We start from the raw sequence: 17,797 nt of genomic DNA on the forward strand, positions 1-17,797 counted from the left end.
TTAACAAGCATTTATCAAATACTTATTATGTGCCGGGTATGAGAGGCAAAGGGGATTTACAAAGTCAAATGATGAAATAATGCCTATTCTCAAGGAGCTTACAGTTTATTAAATGAGACAATAGGCAAACACACAGACATTTGCCTCAGTTGGCACTGTGAATCTTAGATTTACTCCACCCTGCTTAGTCTTTAGAATTCCAGCAACCAGGAATGTATACACTCCCACTTAAGGATTAACTGTGAGGAGGATGGCCTATGACCAACATGTGCTAGCAAGTGACAAATCAGAAACAACTGACAGACCCCCTGGGCTGTCGTTAAACCAATCTTAAGCTACCATTGGTACATGTGAGATGCAGGTAGTGATGTAAAGAACTGCCTATATATTTCACATTGCTTCCTCTCTCTGGCACTCTCTGGGTGACTTTGGACTCTTGTGGTGGTGTTGGGAGCTCACTCAGTGACATTGGGAGCTCTGAAGCGTGGTTTAGGTGAGGCGTCTTCCCTGAGCAACCTTGGTGAGTGGTAAGGCTACTGATTCCTCCTTTCCTTGACTTCCTGAAAAGGCACTATCCTCAGAGGAAGTCCCTCATCTTGGAGTAGACCTCGTGGCTGGAAACTGAGCTAGATTTAATCTTCTGAGAAGGTCCCTTAGCTGAGGCCTCTGAACTTCCCTTGGCATAGGCTAGGCTGGAAAAAAATCTTATACCCCTTTCCCTCTTCTCCTTCTAATTTTCTTTCTTCTATTGTAATTAAACCTCAATAAAAATCCCAAACTAACTTGAGTATTTCATTGGGATTGAATTTTAATCCCTGGCGACCACTAATATAATATAATCAGTCAATAACCCTAATTTTACCCATAACAGTTGCAAGCAAAATCTGTTGCAAATGCACTCAATAATCTCTCATATCTATCAGTGGTCAAGTCCTATCATTTCTACCTTCTTGATACCTCTTGAATGTGCCTCCTTCTCTTCTCTAATACTGCTGCCTTGCTAGTACAGACCCTCATCATCTCATGCCTTAACTAGAATAATAACTTGCTGATTTGTTTCCAGGCTTCAAGGATCTCCCCACTCCAGCACAACCTCTACTCAGCTATTAATTTTATCTTCCTAAAGCATAAACCTGGCCATGTCACCTACCTATTCAATCATTCCCAATGGCCTATTAATCCAAGATCAAATTTAAAATGAATTCTGTCTTCATACACACACACACACACACACACACACGCACACACACATATTAAAAACAAAACAAAACACATGGTAGTTAAATGTAAGGGAGTTAAAGAGGGAAGCCAACTAGAAGTTTGGGGGTGGGGGGTGTCAAAAAAGGTTTTGTGTAGAAGCTGAACTCTGAGAGGATTCTATGAGGTGGAAGTGAGGATGGAATCCATTCTAGGCATGGGAGAAAGCTAAATTGCCTGACTCTTCACTTTGGGACTGAAATGATATACTGTATAATAGGGCTGTAATATAGGTTAGGAACAAGTTGTGGAGTTTCACTGTGGCGACTTTGTGGAGGATGGATTGGAGAGGGGAAAGACTTGAGTCAGGGAGACCAGTGAAGTGTCCATTGTAATAGTCCAAGAGGAACATATGATCTTTTTTAGATAGCAAAATACATTAAAGATCTATTCAGATAAGCCAAGATCTTCTACAAATACAACTATAAAATGGTGTTTAGAAGAATAAAAGATGTAATTAATTGGAAATATTTAATATACACAGTTCAACTATATTAATATAGTAAAAATGATGGTAATACATAAATGAATCTATTGATTTACTTCTCTATCAAATTGCCAAAGGGACATATGTATAAGAATTGGATCCAAACAACAATAAAATTCACATGAAGTAATGAGAGGAAAAGAACATCAAAAAACATTTTTATAATAAGAACAAGGGTGGTTTGGTGCTACCTAATTTCAAAATACACTATAAAACAGCAAATATCAAACTAGTACCAAATCAGTTCAATTCAGTTCGATCCACCAAGTATTTACTAGGAATTTATTATGGGTAAAATATTGTTCTACAAACTAGAAATAAGAGAAAAAAAATTAAAACAGCCCCTTTCTTGAAGACTATTTAAATAGAAAAATACAATACAATTCAAGAAGGGAGAGAATACTAACAACTAGAGGGATCAGGTAAGGTTTCTAGTAGTTGAGTTCTGCAGAAAGCTAAGAGTTCTAAAGAGGCAGAGGTAAGAAAAGAATACATTTCTTGTATGGAGGCATGGAGGCCAGCCTATGCTAAGGTTGAGAGGCAGGAGATGTTTGACAAAGAGGTGACAGATAAGTATGGCTGGAACAAAGACCACATGAAGAGGAGTAAAATAAATAAGTCTGGAAAGTCAAGCTGTAGCCCACCTGGGAAGAGCTGCATATGCCAACATGAACAATTTTAATTTTATTCTAGAAGCCACAGGAAATAGAAGCAAAGGAAACAATGTCATGCTCATGCTTTAGGAAGATTCTTAAGGCTGCTATTTAGAAGATGGTTTTGGAAAAGAATTGAGACTAGAAGTTGGGAGTCCAAGTATAAGCTACTATAATAGTCTAGGAAAGAGGTCATGACTGTGAGAGTAGAGAAGTAACTGGTACAAGATATGTGACACAGGTAAAAACAAAGACTGCTAAGATGGAGACAGGTCAGTGAGAGGGATGAGAGGTAAAACTGAAGGAATCTCTCAGCACCAGATTTTGATAATGCAAAATGAACCCTGGTTTTGGAAAAGGTAAATCTAAATATCCTTATTTTTTAATGAGTGTGCCATTGTGCACAAGGGTAATTAAGTTTAAACTGAACCTGATACCAGAGAACACTGGCAGAGAACCATGAATTAGAACTAGAAGAGAATCATGTAATCTCAGTTTAACAAATAAAAGTAATGATTAAAAAAATTTAGATATGCTGCTTCTCATTACTAGCCACTTATTATATCAATGAGCTATGCCTTTATTTGAGTCAGGGAGATGCATGACTGGGTTCAGTCAAAAGACCAGGGACAAAATCCAGGTGAGGCTACATACTCCCTATGTCTCCTTGGGCAAGTCACTTAATGTATCTGGGCCGCAGTTTCCTCATTTGTAAAATGAAGGGATGAGATTGGATATCTCCAAGGTTTTTTTCCCAGCAAAATGGTAGAATGAGCGCTATTTTAAAAGTTTCATTTGATAAAAGTAAATGATGTTCATCTATTTTTAAAAACTAGAAGTAATATTATTTATGGGGTAATGACCCCAAAATGGGTTGGTTTTACTTCAGTAGGGTCTGAATTTGCTAGTTACCTTAAAAGGAGTAAACAAATTTAGATTATTTCTTATATTAAAAAAGGAGCATTTATTTTAGACCATAATTCCATGGATTAACAAGAACATGACTTCCTATAAATCTAATACCACTCCAAAGTGTCATTTTTAAAGAGATAATTTCAAAACCTGTTGAAACTATAACTGGTCATACTAAGCATGAGATATAGAAAATCTGGCTATTTGGACATAAGATGCTTATAAAGATTTCATATCATAATCAACTCTTGTTATTCACAAATAGATTATTTGAAGATTATTCATGACAAATAGGAACCACCAGTAGAATATAAAGCTACCAACAATAGAGAAGAGCTAGGAGGGAGTAAGGACTGACCACAGAAGGAAAAGTATATTCATGCCCATTGTAAACCTCAAAATTTCTTAGACTTATAAATGTTGGAAATTTCACCATTGGGAAATTTCATACTTGGAAAATTTCTTAGTGATAGTCTATTGGAATGTGAACCCAATTGGCATGGGAGGTTCCTCCTCCTCCCTTCTTAAGATTACTTTAGGACAGAAACCTTTTGCTGAACAATGGAAAGGGCTTTGACCTATGCTTAAGCATAGAACAGGAATTTCTTTGAGTCATGATTGATTTTAGAATTGATACAATGGAGATACTTGGAATGACAGAACCAGGTCTTGGAAATTGCAATCTCCACCCTACTCAGTCCTAACAGGATTTAGGAAGGGCTGCAGCATAGATCAAAATTTAATTATTCCAATCTCTACCCTACTCAGGGTAACAGGATTTAGGAAGGGCTGTAGCAAAAGATCAAGATTTAATTATTTGAGAATATGACCTTCAACAGACATGTGCAAAGCCACAGACCTCTGGGCGGTCCTGGGTTAAGCTAGAGCCACTATTGGCACAGGGAAAATGATGGAGAGTGATTGGTAGATGTGAGAACTGAGGGGAGGGAACTTGGATGGTTTCCTTAAAGATAGAGGGGTCTGAGGACTGAGGGGGGGGGTTGGAGAGTTTTGGCTCTGAGTGGCTGGAGAGGTGCTCTGAGAAGCTTGCTCTGAAGGAAGCTGGAGGTGGAAGCCTCTGAGACTGTTTCTCCATTTTGGTCACGTGAGTAATAGGGACTGATCTCCTTTCTTTGCCCCAGCTATCTAAGGGCTTGGGCCTTTTCGCCCAGCCTAAACAGAAGGGGTATTTAAGCCCTATTCCCTTTTCTCCCCTCTCTCTCTCTCTCTCACTCTCTCTCTCTCTCTCTCTCTCTCTCTCTCTCTCTCTAATTCCTTTCTTCCTCCTGTTTGTAATTAAACTCTATAAAAGGTTGATGGCTGACTTGAGTTTTCATTTAGGAATTACATAGCTGAATTCCTTGGTGACCTTAAATTAATATATATCAGTCTTTTAAAGTGATTTCCTTGTCACACCATAAATAATAGAAAATTCTGTTAGAGTAGGATTTGGGGTAAGGGAAACACAAGTGGAAAACATATAAAAATCTGTTTTATTGTTTGGAAGGGAAAGGAATAAGGGCTTAGGGATTTGCTTATGCTTATTCTTATTTAAAACTAACTAAACTATACTAACTAGGTTACTAAACTAAAAACTTAACTAAATACCCAAATCTTACAGCAGGAGTCCAAAAACAGGTAGAGTCAGGATCTGTTGTTAGATGTCCAAGCAAGTCCTGATGTCCCAGTAAGACTAATGCTGCCAACAGCCAGATACAGGAAATCAAGTTTTAACACAGGGAAATCCTCTTCACAACTTCCTCTCAACTTCCTCAGGAGACCAGAAGAAGATCCGTTGGGAAAGATGGAATCGTCACCTAGATCCCTCAGACTCTGGCTCCCATGTAACCTTTGGTCACATGCCACTGTCAATCATACCTAGGTTTGCATTTTTCAGTTTTTGCACAGTTTTGCAAATTGCAAACCTTTTCATTCTTTATCACAATTCTCATATCCTTTTATTTGGTACTTTAGGGAACCAGGTAATAATATGGCATGCACATACTTTTCCTTCTGAGCTCAGTTCTTATTAGATATTCAGGGATAAACAGAATACATTTTCAATATGATACACATATATACTTGTGTGTATATATACATATATATATATATATATATATATATACATTATCATTGTAGTATAGAAAATGAAATAAAACTACAGAAAGCAGAATTTAATGTTATCCAACAGACTAAAATGTTCATCTTTAAAATAATAACTTGGAAATTAATGAAAGATAACTATTTGGCCATATGTAGCTAAAAAACATCACTAGAGAAAACTAATCCCCAAAACTTCCTTTAGGACATTTAAAATTTGAAATTTTAAAAAACTGTCATTGCGATACTAAAGTTATGAGACTTTTAAAACACAAAGATGAAATCTATTTAACCCAACATTAGTACAATATGTATTCTAACTTTTTTTAAGTAGTAAACAACTGCATAAAAGGGCTATAGGAAATTAATCTATAATTTTAAGTTTAACAACATCATGCTCTTAACAGCAATTAAGGTTGAAATTTTTAATCTTTGTGTATGGATGAATCTGCTCCCAAAACAATGCTCTTAAATGAAAAAAAAAAAAGTAAGATTACGAAGGAAATTTGTTATTTTGAAATAATGATGTCACTTTTTTCTATCCAAGTTTATAGACCTCCTGAAATCTATCCATGAACCCTAGGATTTGAAACCCTGAAGGAAGGTAAAAAAAATCAGATATGGGAAAGTAAACTTGTATAAAGTGAAAGAAAAGACTGTTCAAATGATAAGCAATACTGCTATTTTTTTTAAATCTTTACTTTCCACCTTAGAATCAATACTATGTATTTGTTCCCAGGCAGAAGAGTGGTAAAGGCTAGGCAATAGGGATTAGATGACTTGCCCAGGGTTACACAGCTAGGAAGTGTCTGAGGTCAAATTTGAACCTAGGACCTCCCAGGCTCTCTAAGCCTAGCTCTCATGAGCTACCCAGATGCCCCCAATATTGCTATTTTCATATTTCAAAATGTACCTTCAAGGAATTAATGAAATAGGATACTAAACAAAAATCATCAAACTTACCTATTATCAGTGCTATGAACTGGGAAGTGGGGATAAAGTGCACAAAGAAGAGCAGCAATAGAAGAATTTGAAGTACTCAAGGAATATCTGCAAGAAAAAGAATAGAGGTCTTATAATTCTTGCTGCTGGACCCAATTTGCAAGTCACAACTGAAAATTTCAAAATTTGGATACTGAGGCAATTTGGAAGATTAATTAAATGCACAAATATGCTTTAAGTTAACAAAAGCATTTTCCTTAAGAAAAAGACATTTTAGAATTAGTTAAAACGAAGTCAAATAATTGGTCACCTAAATTAAAGAGGCAAGATTCCAAGAATAATGGTTTTTGTTTTCACTTTTCCATTTTCAGGTTTTCTACTTTTCTCTGATATGAACTCAGAAAACATTACAAATATTAAAAGAAGTGTAGTCATTTCATCTATTCCCACATTCTAACATACCACATACAAGAATAAAAGTATTTTGAAACTTCAGGAAGCCTTCTTCAGCAAAACATATAGAGATGCATACATGAAGAAAAATGAAGTCACAATATCAAAAATTCTGGATATTTAATTAAACAAAAAACAAGAAGTAAAACAATTATTTCTTATGAATTCTATATCTTATAAGTCTAAGACACAATTTTTTCTTCAGATCCTTCATTTATTGAATTCTAAGTCATTAAGCAAAATTTAAATTTCTATATCATAATGGACAAAAATTTTCTCCCATAAACAAATAAATTGTAAAGTGGTAATTCAAAGAAGAGTAAGGATATAATTTTTAAAATTTATTTTTTCTCTATCCTATATCATTATAATGTACTACATCTCTCTCTCCACCACTACTCCCTTCCTAAAAGCCATCTTATATGAATTATGAGTATTTTTTTTTTAAATCTCCCTTACATTCTGTCTTAGAATCCACACTATATATCAGTTCCAAGGCAGAAGAGCCATAAGGGCTAGGCAATGCGGGTTAAGTGTCCAGGGTAACACAGCTGGGAATTGTAATAGACAATATTTTGTGGAGAGAAAAAGTCAGCAAAGGACAGTCATACTTCCATTTCACAGATGCAACCATTTGTTTAGCCCTTTCCCAATTCAATGGACTTCTACTTTGTTCTAATTCTTAGTTATCAAAAAAGTATCACTATAAATATCTTGGAGTTTATAAGGAGTTTTTCATATTGATGGCTTCCTTCAGCTATAAGCTCAGTAATGGAGTCAGACTTAAAAGATAAGGACATTTTAGTCACTTTATTTACATAATTACAAATTGCTTTCCAAAATGATTGTACCATTTCATAGCTCCAACAATCTAGTGTGTCTATCTTTCCACAATTTCTCCAACAGTGACAGTTGTTATTTTTTGAAATTTTTGTCCATTAGCAGAGTAGGAGGGAAAACCTTAGTTGTTTTGATTTTGCAAATTTATTAGTGATTTTAGATTATTTGATTTTTCACGTGGCTAAAAATTTTCTGAAGTACTTTTATGAGAAGCATTTGCTCATATCCTTTAATCATTTATCTATTGGGGAATGCTATTAGTCCTATATCTATTAATTTTTATATTAGATGCCAAATTCTAATCAGAGAAATTTGATACAAAGCTTTTTTCCCATTCAACCACTTGAATCTGAATATTAAATAATCAATTAATTTATTTTATCTTTTGTAAATGTTTCTCTCTCTTCTATAGTTAACATGTCACCCATACCTATTAGAAGAATATTACCTGTTTCTCATCTAATTTTTTTATGACCTTTAAGGTCACATATCCATTCAGAAGGTATTGTGGTACGTGGTGTTAAGATATTGGTCTAAGCCTAATTTTGACCAGATTGCTTTACAGTTTTCCTAGCAGTTTTTTTTAGTCAAATAGGGAATTTTTCCTTGTATAAATTGTTTTCCACTTTATCAAATAATGGCCTATTGAATTCTATTGTTTCTTTATCTCCCTTATCTAGTCTGTGCCATTAATCTAAACCAGATGATTCTGATGACTGCTGAATATAGTTTGAAGTCTGGAAGTGCTGTTCCATTTTGATCCTTAGTTCTTTACACTTGATATTCTAGATCTTTTGTTTTCCAAATGAATTTTATTATTCTTTTATCAAGCTGTATAAAATATCCCTTTGATAACTTAATTGCTATAGCATTAAAAGTGTCAATTAATTTTGGTATTATAATTTTTATATTGTCACTATCTGCCCTTGAGCACTAAATATTAATATCTGTTTGGGTTGTTTTTATTTAAGGAATGCTTTGAATTGAATTTATACAAGTTCTTTGTGTGCTATGGAAGGTCACTAGATATTGTTGAGGATTTTGTAGCCTGCAATTTTACTGAAGCTACTGATTATCTCAATTATTAGTTATCTTTGCTGATTCCATGGTGTTTTCAAGTAAACCATTATGTCTTCAACAAACACAGATAGTTTCATCTGCTCTTTACCTATAATTATTTCTCTAATTCTTTTCTCTTACCAATTGTTTTTATTATCATTTCTAGAACTATATCAAATAATGGTGGGGAGAAAGGATTGAAAAAAGTTCTAGTCTATATTGCATATAATGCTTTTATTGGTTTTATATTTTCAAAAAAGATACCTCTATGACTATATTTAGCAGGGTTTTTAGCAAAAAAAGAGGGATGTACTTTGTCAAAGGTTTTTTTTCTGCTTTACTGAGGTGAGCATATGGTTTTGGATGTTTTGGTTTTTAATGATTAATTATGCTATTTTTTCCCCCCTAATACTGAACTTTCCTTGCATCTTGGGATTAAATCCCACTTGATCATGGTAAATTATTTTTTTGGATAAATCACTATAGGTTCTTAGGATTTACTTTTAAATTTTTGAAAAAATGTTAATTAATGACATAGGCCTATAGTAATTTACCTTTCCTAGGTTTAGGTATTAAGACTGTATTTGTGTCATAAAAGGATTCTATAGGATATTTTCTCAATTTTTGAGAATAATTTGTGATGCACAGAATTCTCTTATGGGCCCATCAAGTCAAAGATATTTTTACTTTGGTATTCCTTTAAAGCTAGATTTATTTTCTTTTATGAGATGGCAATATTTAATGTATAATTGTAAGGATATTTTATTAGAAAATAAGTAGATAGGTCAACTAGCTATAGTTAAATAGTTCCTTTCCCTTGCTTTCTACCACAAAATGAATATTATACAACTTTTTTTTATCTTCCTTTAGCACAGGGGTCCCCAAACTTTTTACACAGGGGACCAGTTCACTGTCCCTCAGACCGTTCATTAAAGAGCCAGATGATAAAAGAAACTATGAACAAATCTGTATACCACTGTCTGGGATAGCGGAGGCTGCAGTGCTGGCTGTGATGGGCCTGTCACACCTTGCACAGACCCATCACCGCCACCACTATACTGGACATCAGTATACACAGTGCGGAATCCCCTCCCCGAGATCGTCGCTCACCATGCTTCCATTGTGCAGCTACAAAATCCTTTGCACAGTGCCTTGTTCTTGTTTAGTTATGCTCAGAACAAGGAGCCACACAAAGGAATATGTCACCAGAAGTAGTACTGTATGTGAGTGATGCCACACTTTGCAGTGCCGCCACATACAGTGCTCCTCTCACTGACCACCAATGAAAGAGATACCCCTTCCAAAAATGTGGTGGGGGCCAGATAAATGGCCTCAGGGGACTGAATGTAACCCAAGGCCTTAGTTTAGCATATCAGAAGATTTTATTCAAGACCACAAAAATCGAAATCACAATAAAAGGAAAATTATGTTCAAACATATAACTATTCTCTAATCCCTTTTTTTTTTTAATTTTTGGCTTTCTGGGAACAACCACAAAAGCTAGTTTTCGTTTTTCATTCTGACAAAGTTATGGGTTTCAAATTATAATTCTTGGTTTAAATAAATAGCTGACAAGTAAACATCCAATAATACATCATAATTTCTTTTTAAGAATGAGTATAATTCAAAATTCTAATATATATAAATAGACTTCAGTGTGTGTGTGTGTGTGTGTGTGTGTGTGTGTGTGTGTGTGTGTGTGTGTGTGTGTGTGTGTGTGTATGCTGTTGAATGTATTAAGAAGTCTGCTTGAAGGAGACTAAAACCCAGGTTTAAAAAAAAAATCATCTAATCAGAACTATAGAAATTATTTGTAGTTCATTGCCAATACTAACATAACACACTTATTGATAGTTCCTATAAACAAGAAAGAATAAAAATTCTTTTCTTTCAGGAATAAGTATTTTGAAAAATTACAATTATTACCTGCCTCCTCCTAAAAAGAGAAGTCCAAGAGCCATATGATGAGCCAAATGGAAACCATAGTTCATTTCTCCACCTGTCTTCTTGTGCATAAAACGACAAAGCTGGAGAACCTTCAGGTTTCCAGAGCCAGCCATGACCATGGCAAGAGAGAGCAGCACAACACTTAGGCAAGTTTCTAGGTTATAATGACCTGTCTTGAGGTATAAAATATAAAAATATTAAATTACTGTTGCTATACTTCCTTTTATCACATCCAAATTAGCCAACCTTAGAAAATTACAAATTTATGGAATTTTTCTAAGAAACATGGTATTGTCACTGGATCAACAGATTAGAAAATTCTAAAGAACAAAAAGCATATCTTCAATGAAACCTGCCAGGTATACAGTGGATGCTTAATAAATACATATTAAATTTAATTCTTTGGGAAAGATAATTTAAACTATAGGAAGTGATATATCACATGCGCTTGCATAGAACATATGTAAGGCATTTCCTTATTTAATCCCTTTCCATAAGAATTTGTTAACCTACCTAACCTATAAGGGCAAATGCAGCCAATTACAAAAACAAAGAAAAATCTGGTCACAACTTAAGCAACTCCATTCTAAACTGCAATCTTGAAGTTATAATAATGTAGTAATAAAGTATCACTAAGTTTTTTCTTTATTCCAATAAATGTGCATTACTAAAATATGGTTTCATTATATTTCTAAAGGAAGAACAAATTTACCACTGAAGCTGTGGGTGCAGACAAACACTTCATAAAATCTTTTGCAAACTTGTACTGAAAAAAAAGGCGAAGAACAAAATTAAAAAAATTATAATGACATTTTAAAGATTATTTGGGAATAGGGCAAAAAGAGAAGCTTCTTACCAAACAGTTAAATGCAGCTAAGTTTTCTGATCCAGCAAATCGAAAACCCAGAGACAAACAAGCTCCAGCAATTATATAGACATGTGCTTGCCTAAAAACAGAGGAAGAAAAAAGTGATGGTCAACAAATACAGACTATCTTCTAGATGAATTTGGTAATTAAATAAAAGGAAGGTAAAGAGGTTGTCATTAAAGTTGAATACAGGGAAACGGCTAGGTGGCTCAGTGCATAGCAAGCCACGCCTAGAGGCAGGAGGTCCTGGGTTCAAATCTGGTATTAGACACATCCTAGCTGTGTGACCCTGGGCTAGTCACTTAACCTTCATTGCCTAGCCCTTATTGCTCTTTTGCCTTGGAACCAATACAAAGTATTGATTCTAAGACAGAAGATAAGGGTTTTAAGATCACCAAAAAAAAGCTAAATACAATCTGGGTCCCACCTACATCTTCAATCTTATATTATAATGCTCTTCCCTTAATGTGCTATTTGTTCCAGACTGACTAGGTGCTCATTGTATACAACATTTCACTCCTGCTTGCTGCTGTTGAAAAGACTGTGCTCCATTTCTGGAGTCAAGAAAGGGAATGTTGTATGCAAGCAGGCCAGTGACACTGGGCTAATGAGCATGCAGAAGGGAATAAAGGATAGAAGCCTGGAATGATAAGAGGGTATCAAATTGTGAAGGGATTTAAATGCCAAATAGTGGGCTTTGCATATGATTGTTCAAGAAGCCACTGGAGTATATTGCTTATACTTTAGGAAAATCACCCTAGCAATTGTATGGAGGATGAGTTGTATGGATAGATTTGGAGTAGGGGACCAGTTAGAAGGCAACTAAAATAGTCTAGAAGAGAGGTAACAATGGACTGTTACAAGAAATAACTGATTTATTGATCTATGATCTATCTCTTAATTTATTTTCAATCAATATTTTTCAGTTTAGTGTGATTTCATTACATTATCCATCAATATTTAGTCAAGAATATTAATCAATATTAATTACATTTAGAATGAATGAAAGACCTTCTTTTTTATATTAGACCATTAGACTAGTTTGAACAGATTATCATTTCACAAAACGCTAACTAGAGGACCTTCACTCATATGGCCTTATGATTAAGACCTCTGGACTTGGCCCAACCATTGAAATCTCACATGACAGAAATGTCATAGGCTCCTATGGAAAACCCCCTGGTTATTTTATGAGCCCCTTGACCCTTTGTCATTTTCCTCTATTGCCCAATATTGAGTGATGATATGCCCACCCAATTAACCCACTTTGGGGGGTGTCTGCCTGCCTATCAGCCCCTGACAGGGAGGAGCCCTGTCAAACCATTACTCTGTAACCATGGGCCAGGAGAAGAGTTGGGGGTGGAGGGAAGCAATTCTGTGAGCCCGAGATTTTGTATTCTGTTCTGTATCATCTATATCATTTGTGAAATATGGGTTATAAAAATCTGTCTCAGGTTGTGTGGAAGGTCTGGTGTCCTATTAATCAAAGGAGGCTGAAACCCTTTAATAAATAGCTTTTGGCTCAGAGCTCTACCTCAATGGTTTTTCATGTAGCCTGGACAAATTACTCACATAATGCATGACTGTGTTAATGGAGAAAAGGGGACATAGAGAAGAGATGTTGTGAAGACAGAAACAACAAGATTTGACAAAAGATTGACTGACAGATCAAATTAATGGAATAAGTGCAAGTGAGGATGACATCAAATTTGTAAGCCCAGTAACTGGGAGGATGGTGATACCTAATAGGAAAGATGTAAACAGGAGAGGGCTTGGGAGAAAAATAATGAGTTATATTTTCAACATGATGAATTTGAAATGGCTAGAGACATGCCTACAATGTTCAGGTATCCAAAAGATAGTTGATGAAGAGCAGGACAAGAGCTTAGGAGAAAGACTAAGACTGGATATATTCATCTGGAAATCAGCATAGAAATGACCATTTAATCAATAGGAGCTGATGAGATCCCCATGTGAGACAGTATAAAGGCAAAAGAGGTCACAGACAATGTCTTGGGGGATGTCTATGTTCAGTGGTTATGACATTTATTCTTTAGTCATATATGTACTTAATGCTTTATGAAGAGAAATTGGACTCTCATTTTTATATGCTACATTTTATTTATTTATTTTTTTAAACCCTTACCTTTTGTCTTGGAGTCAATACTATATATTGGCTCCAAGGCAGAAGAGTGGTAAGGGCTAGGCAATGGGAGTCAAGTGACTTGCCCAGGGTCACACAGCTGGGAAGTGTCTGAGGCCAGATTTGAACCTAGGACCTCCAGTCTCTAGACCTGGCTTCTCAATCCACTGAGCCACCCAGCTGCCCCCTATATGCTACATTTTAAAGAGTATGTATCCTTTATTTTTTGCATATGGACAATATAGGAATTTGTTTTATATTTTACTATTAATATTTGTTTAAAGGGTTTAGTTTTCCTTTTCTTTTTCAATGGATGGGGATAAAGTGGGGAGAAGGTGGATTTTCATTTACTAAAAAAAGTAAAATTAAATTTATAAAATAGAGTATGCATCTGATAGGCAACAGGTTTTTCAATTCTTCTTCATATTACAGCACTTACGCCAGTGTTTCCAAGTTCAGATCCTCTGAGGTTGGTATTTCAGATTCATTAAGAGATATGCTATTTTCTCTTATGATCTGTAAAATATAAAATAATTATCCTTAGGCATATGTGATTGGTATTCTACTTACACACTGAAGTGATATAAAAAGTTAGATAGGAATATCATGGATTTATTTAAATATATTAGTAGGCTTTTCAAATCATCTTATAATAGTGTTGTTGTCAGTCATATCTGACTCTTCAGGACCCCGCGGACCACAGCTATTCATAGGGTTTTCTTGGCAAGAACGTTTGAGTGATTTGCCAGGTCCTTCTCCTGTGGATCCTTCTGCAGGCCATCAAAGGTTAAATGACTTACCAGGCAGAGTCACACAGGTAGGAAGTGTGACACCATATTTGAACTTGGGTCTTCCTGACTCCAGGCCCAGCACTTTATCCATTGAGCCATTTAGCTGCCTTTATAATAGTACCCAAATTTTAATCTCATTGGTTTGATCTTCTAGATTCTTAATTAATTTAAGGATATATGATTATTAAATCCAAACCTGAATTCCAAAAAGAATATGAGTTTGGGGATTGAATAAGCATTTCCCTCAATTTAAAACTAAAAGTTATCTTTTTTTTTTTTTAAGGAAACAAGATCCTATATGGTTAAGGATGAAATCAAAGATTAGGAAAATTAATTCTCACTGAAAAAGAAGAAACAATGCAATTTAAAACCTAATATCCTTACTGGAAAGTTGCTTTTTACTGGGCTTTTCTAGAACTAGTTTCTATCTTAGAAGTAGGTCAGCATAACATAAGGTCAGAATAGTTCAGTAGTATAGAATGATGCAAAAAATTGTAATTTTATAGCAGGAGATATGACTCCTGCAACATGCTTTCTTTGGGAGAACTATAACACTAAAAGTTTAAAAGCTACCTCTAATGGATTTTAGACACCCCCAGAAAGTTACTCAAGCAAATTTTTCAATTAGCAACAAAGGCTGAATATGTGTGTGTGTGTGTGTGTGTGTGTGTGTGTGTGTGTGTGTGTGTGTGTGTGTGTGTGTGTGTGTGTGTGTATAATCAAGAATATATATATATATATATTCTCAAATACTGGTTCCCTTGATATATCAATTTGGCATACATTGGTGTATGGAGTAGAAGAATGGAATATAAGATGTACCCAAAACAAATGTATAGTCTCAGTGTTTTAGATCAGTAATCATTAACTTTTGAGTTATGTTTTGTTTTTTAATATCAAGCAAAAGCATCATATTTGGATTGTGAAGAAATATAAAGGCCTGAAATAAGAGATATTCTATACCTGTCAAATGACAGAAAAGGATAGGCACTATGATTTCATTGTTATAGGGAACCCTCAGAGGACAAAATTCTTTCATCAATGCAGGTCTGTACCTTCTTGGCAACTTAAGTCTTAAAACAGTTGTTTGAAGTGAATTACTAAAGGGCATACAGTAGAATTCAAATTTTTTTGAGAATCATTAGACCAATTCTCAACTCCATCAACAGTATATTAATGTTACTTACTTACAGCACCACTTCCAATATTGTCTCCATCTTCAATCTGACAAGTCTGTAGATCATGAGGTAAAACCTCAGAGTTGTCATGATTTATATTTCTCTTGATATTGATAATTTGGAACAATCATATATAATTATTCTTTTGAGAATTATTTGCTCATTTTTTTACTACTTTGGCAAATGGCTTTTAGTTTTATATATATGTGTTAATTCTTATGTATTTTGAATATCAGAAAGATTTTAAATATATGTGTATATATACTTATAAAAAACACAAACATATGTGTGGATACAGATATAGCAGCTATTAAGTACTTAATGTGTGCCAGACACCATGCCAAAGATCAGGGATACAAATATATGCAAGTAAAACTGCCCTCAAGGAGTTTAGAGTGCAAAAAAGGAGGATAACTGAAAGCAGTGATGGAAGGTGGGGACTTGGGGAGAAGTATGGTGAGAGGATTTTAGGAAATGGCAGGGAAGCAGCACTTAAAACTTTAAAAGAGCTATTTAAGGCAAAGATTTGTTCATAATTAATAGCTTCCATTTTTATCTTAATTTTCTTCATGTAAACATTTTCTAATTTCATCTAAATGAAGTTAGTTACATTATCTTTTGTGATCACATGAGTCAACTCACTCCCAAGGCAGATATGGATCTTGTTCTCTTTTAATTTAATGATTTGACAGTCACTATGAGCTAACTTTGGCATATGATATGAGATGCTTAAACCTAATTTCTGCCAAAATGTCCCTCATTTCCCAGCAGTTCTTGTCAGACAGTAAGCTCTTCCCCAATAATTTGTCTTTGAGTATATCAAACACTGGATTACTGGGTTCTATTTTTTTAATTTTTCTTTATCTTAAGGGCAATTACACAAAACAGGGGACAAACTATTGAGTAAAAAAAAAATATATATCTAAGTTTAAATCTTCCCTCAGATAATTACTATGTGACCCTGGACAAGTTAACCAGTCTCAATCAATCTTAGTATATTTAGCTATAATATGAGGATAATAGCAATTATTTCACAGAGTTATTCTGAGACTCAAATGAGATAATACACATAGCTCTTTGCAAACTTCAAAAGGTTCTATAAATGCTAGTTTCTATTATTTCTATTCCTTATTACTCTACTCTAGTAGAATACTTTTCTGTTTTTTAAACAGTAACATAAGAATTTTGATGACTACTGCTCTATAATATAAATGGAAATCTGGATGTGGTAGTCTCCAATCTTTCTTCTTTTTTTTTCATTATTTCTTTTAAGATTTTAGACCTTTTTTTGATCAAAATGAGTTGTGTTGTTATTTGATCTATATAAAGTACCTCATTGGTAGTTGGATTGATATGGCAAATACATCTGCATATTACCTAAGGATTTATTGTTATTAACAAGAGTGTGATCAGAAAAAGGAATTTCCAAGTTCATTAACATATATTTAGTACTGATACTGGTTCATTGTCCATTAATCACAATGTAGTATTCCTATTTATCTCTCTAATACTTGTGATTTCTGCAATGACTATTTTTGTATGATTACAACTATAGTTTTTGTGCAATCATCTGGTGCATAATAAATTTAGTCTCAGCTTCTCCTCCTCATCTCTCATTATTCCTTTACTATGAGTGTATTTGAGGTTCATCACTCATTCTTCACCCTTTATCTTTCTCCCTTACCAATCAAAGTTCAAGTTCTTGAGGCTGCTGGTGGTTAATAAAGTTGAGTCTAAATTAAAAAAGATTAGAGTTTAAAACTAGTCACAGACCCTTCCTAGCAGTGTGACTGTGGACAAGTCATGCACCCCATTTACCTTAGTTCCTTCAACTGTGAAATGGAGATAATACTACATGCCCTCCAGAGTTGCTGAGAAGATTAAATCACAAATTTGTAAAGCTTTTACAAAGTGCCTTTATTATAACTATCACTATCACCATTATCATCATCATCATCTTATTATTCCCTCCCACAAAAGATAGTGCTAGGAGGCCAGGAATTTTCAACTCCAAGATCTTCCTTTATCCTGATTCTTTAAGTTTCTAGTCAATATGTCACACTTTACATCATTTTTTTACCTCAATGATTCTTTCTTTCTTTTATCTGGTAAATTAATGTTTTTTGGTTTTTTTTAAAAAACAGAAACCTATAGAGAACTGATTTAA

The 17,797-nt window shown here is 34.5% G+C and overlaps 1 protein-coding gene across 3 annotated transcripts in view; it reads right to left on the reverse strand.

Moving 5' to 3' along the window:
* The window catches only part of ANAPC1 (anaphase promoting complex subunit 1), a 130,116-nt gene that overhangs the window by 29,198 nt on the left and 83,121 nt on the right, over nt 1-17,797 (reverse strand). For all 3 annotated transcript variants that reach the window (XM_007476582.3, XM_016425864.2, XM_016425877.2), the window contains 5 exons: nt 14,101-14,177; nt 11,507-11,597; nt 11,363-11,416; nt 10,630-10,823; nt 6,373-6,459 (listed from right to left, as the gene is read on the reverse strand). In XM_007476582.3, coding sequence (XP_007476644.2) covers nt 6,373-6,459; nt 10,630-10,823; nt 11,363-11,416; nt 11,507-11,597; nt 14,101-14,177 — 503 coding nt within the window. The remainder of the gene's footprint in view (nt 1-6,372; nt 6,460-10,629; nt 10,824-11,362; nt 11,417-11,506; nt 11,598-14,100; nt 14,178-17,797) is intronic.

The sequence above is a fragment of the Monodelphis domestica genome, chromosome 1, assembly GCF_027887165.1.
Source record: "Monodelphis domestica isolate mMonDom1 chromosome 1, mMonDom1.pri, whole genome shotgun sequence".
In the NCBI taxonomy this organism is placed as follows: Eukaryota; Metazoa; Chordata; class Mammalia; order Didelphimorphia; family Didelphidae; genus Monodelphis; species Monodelphis domestica.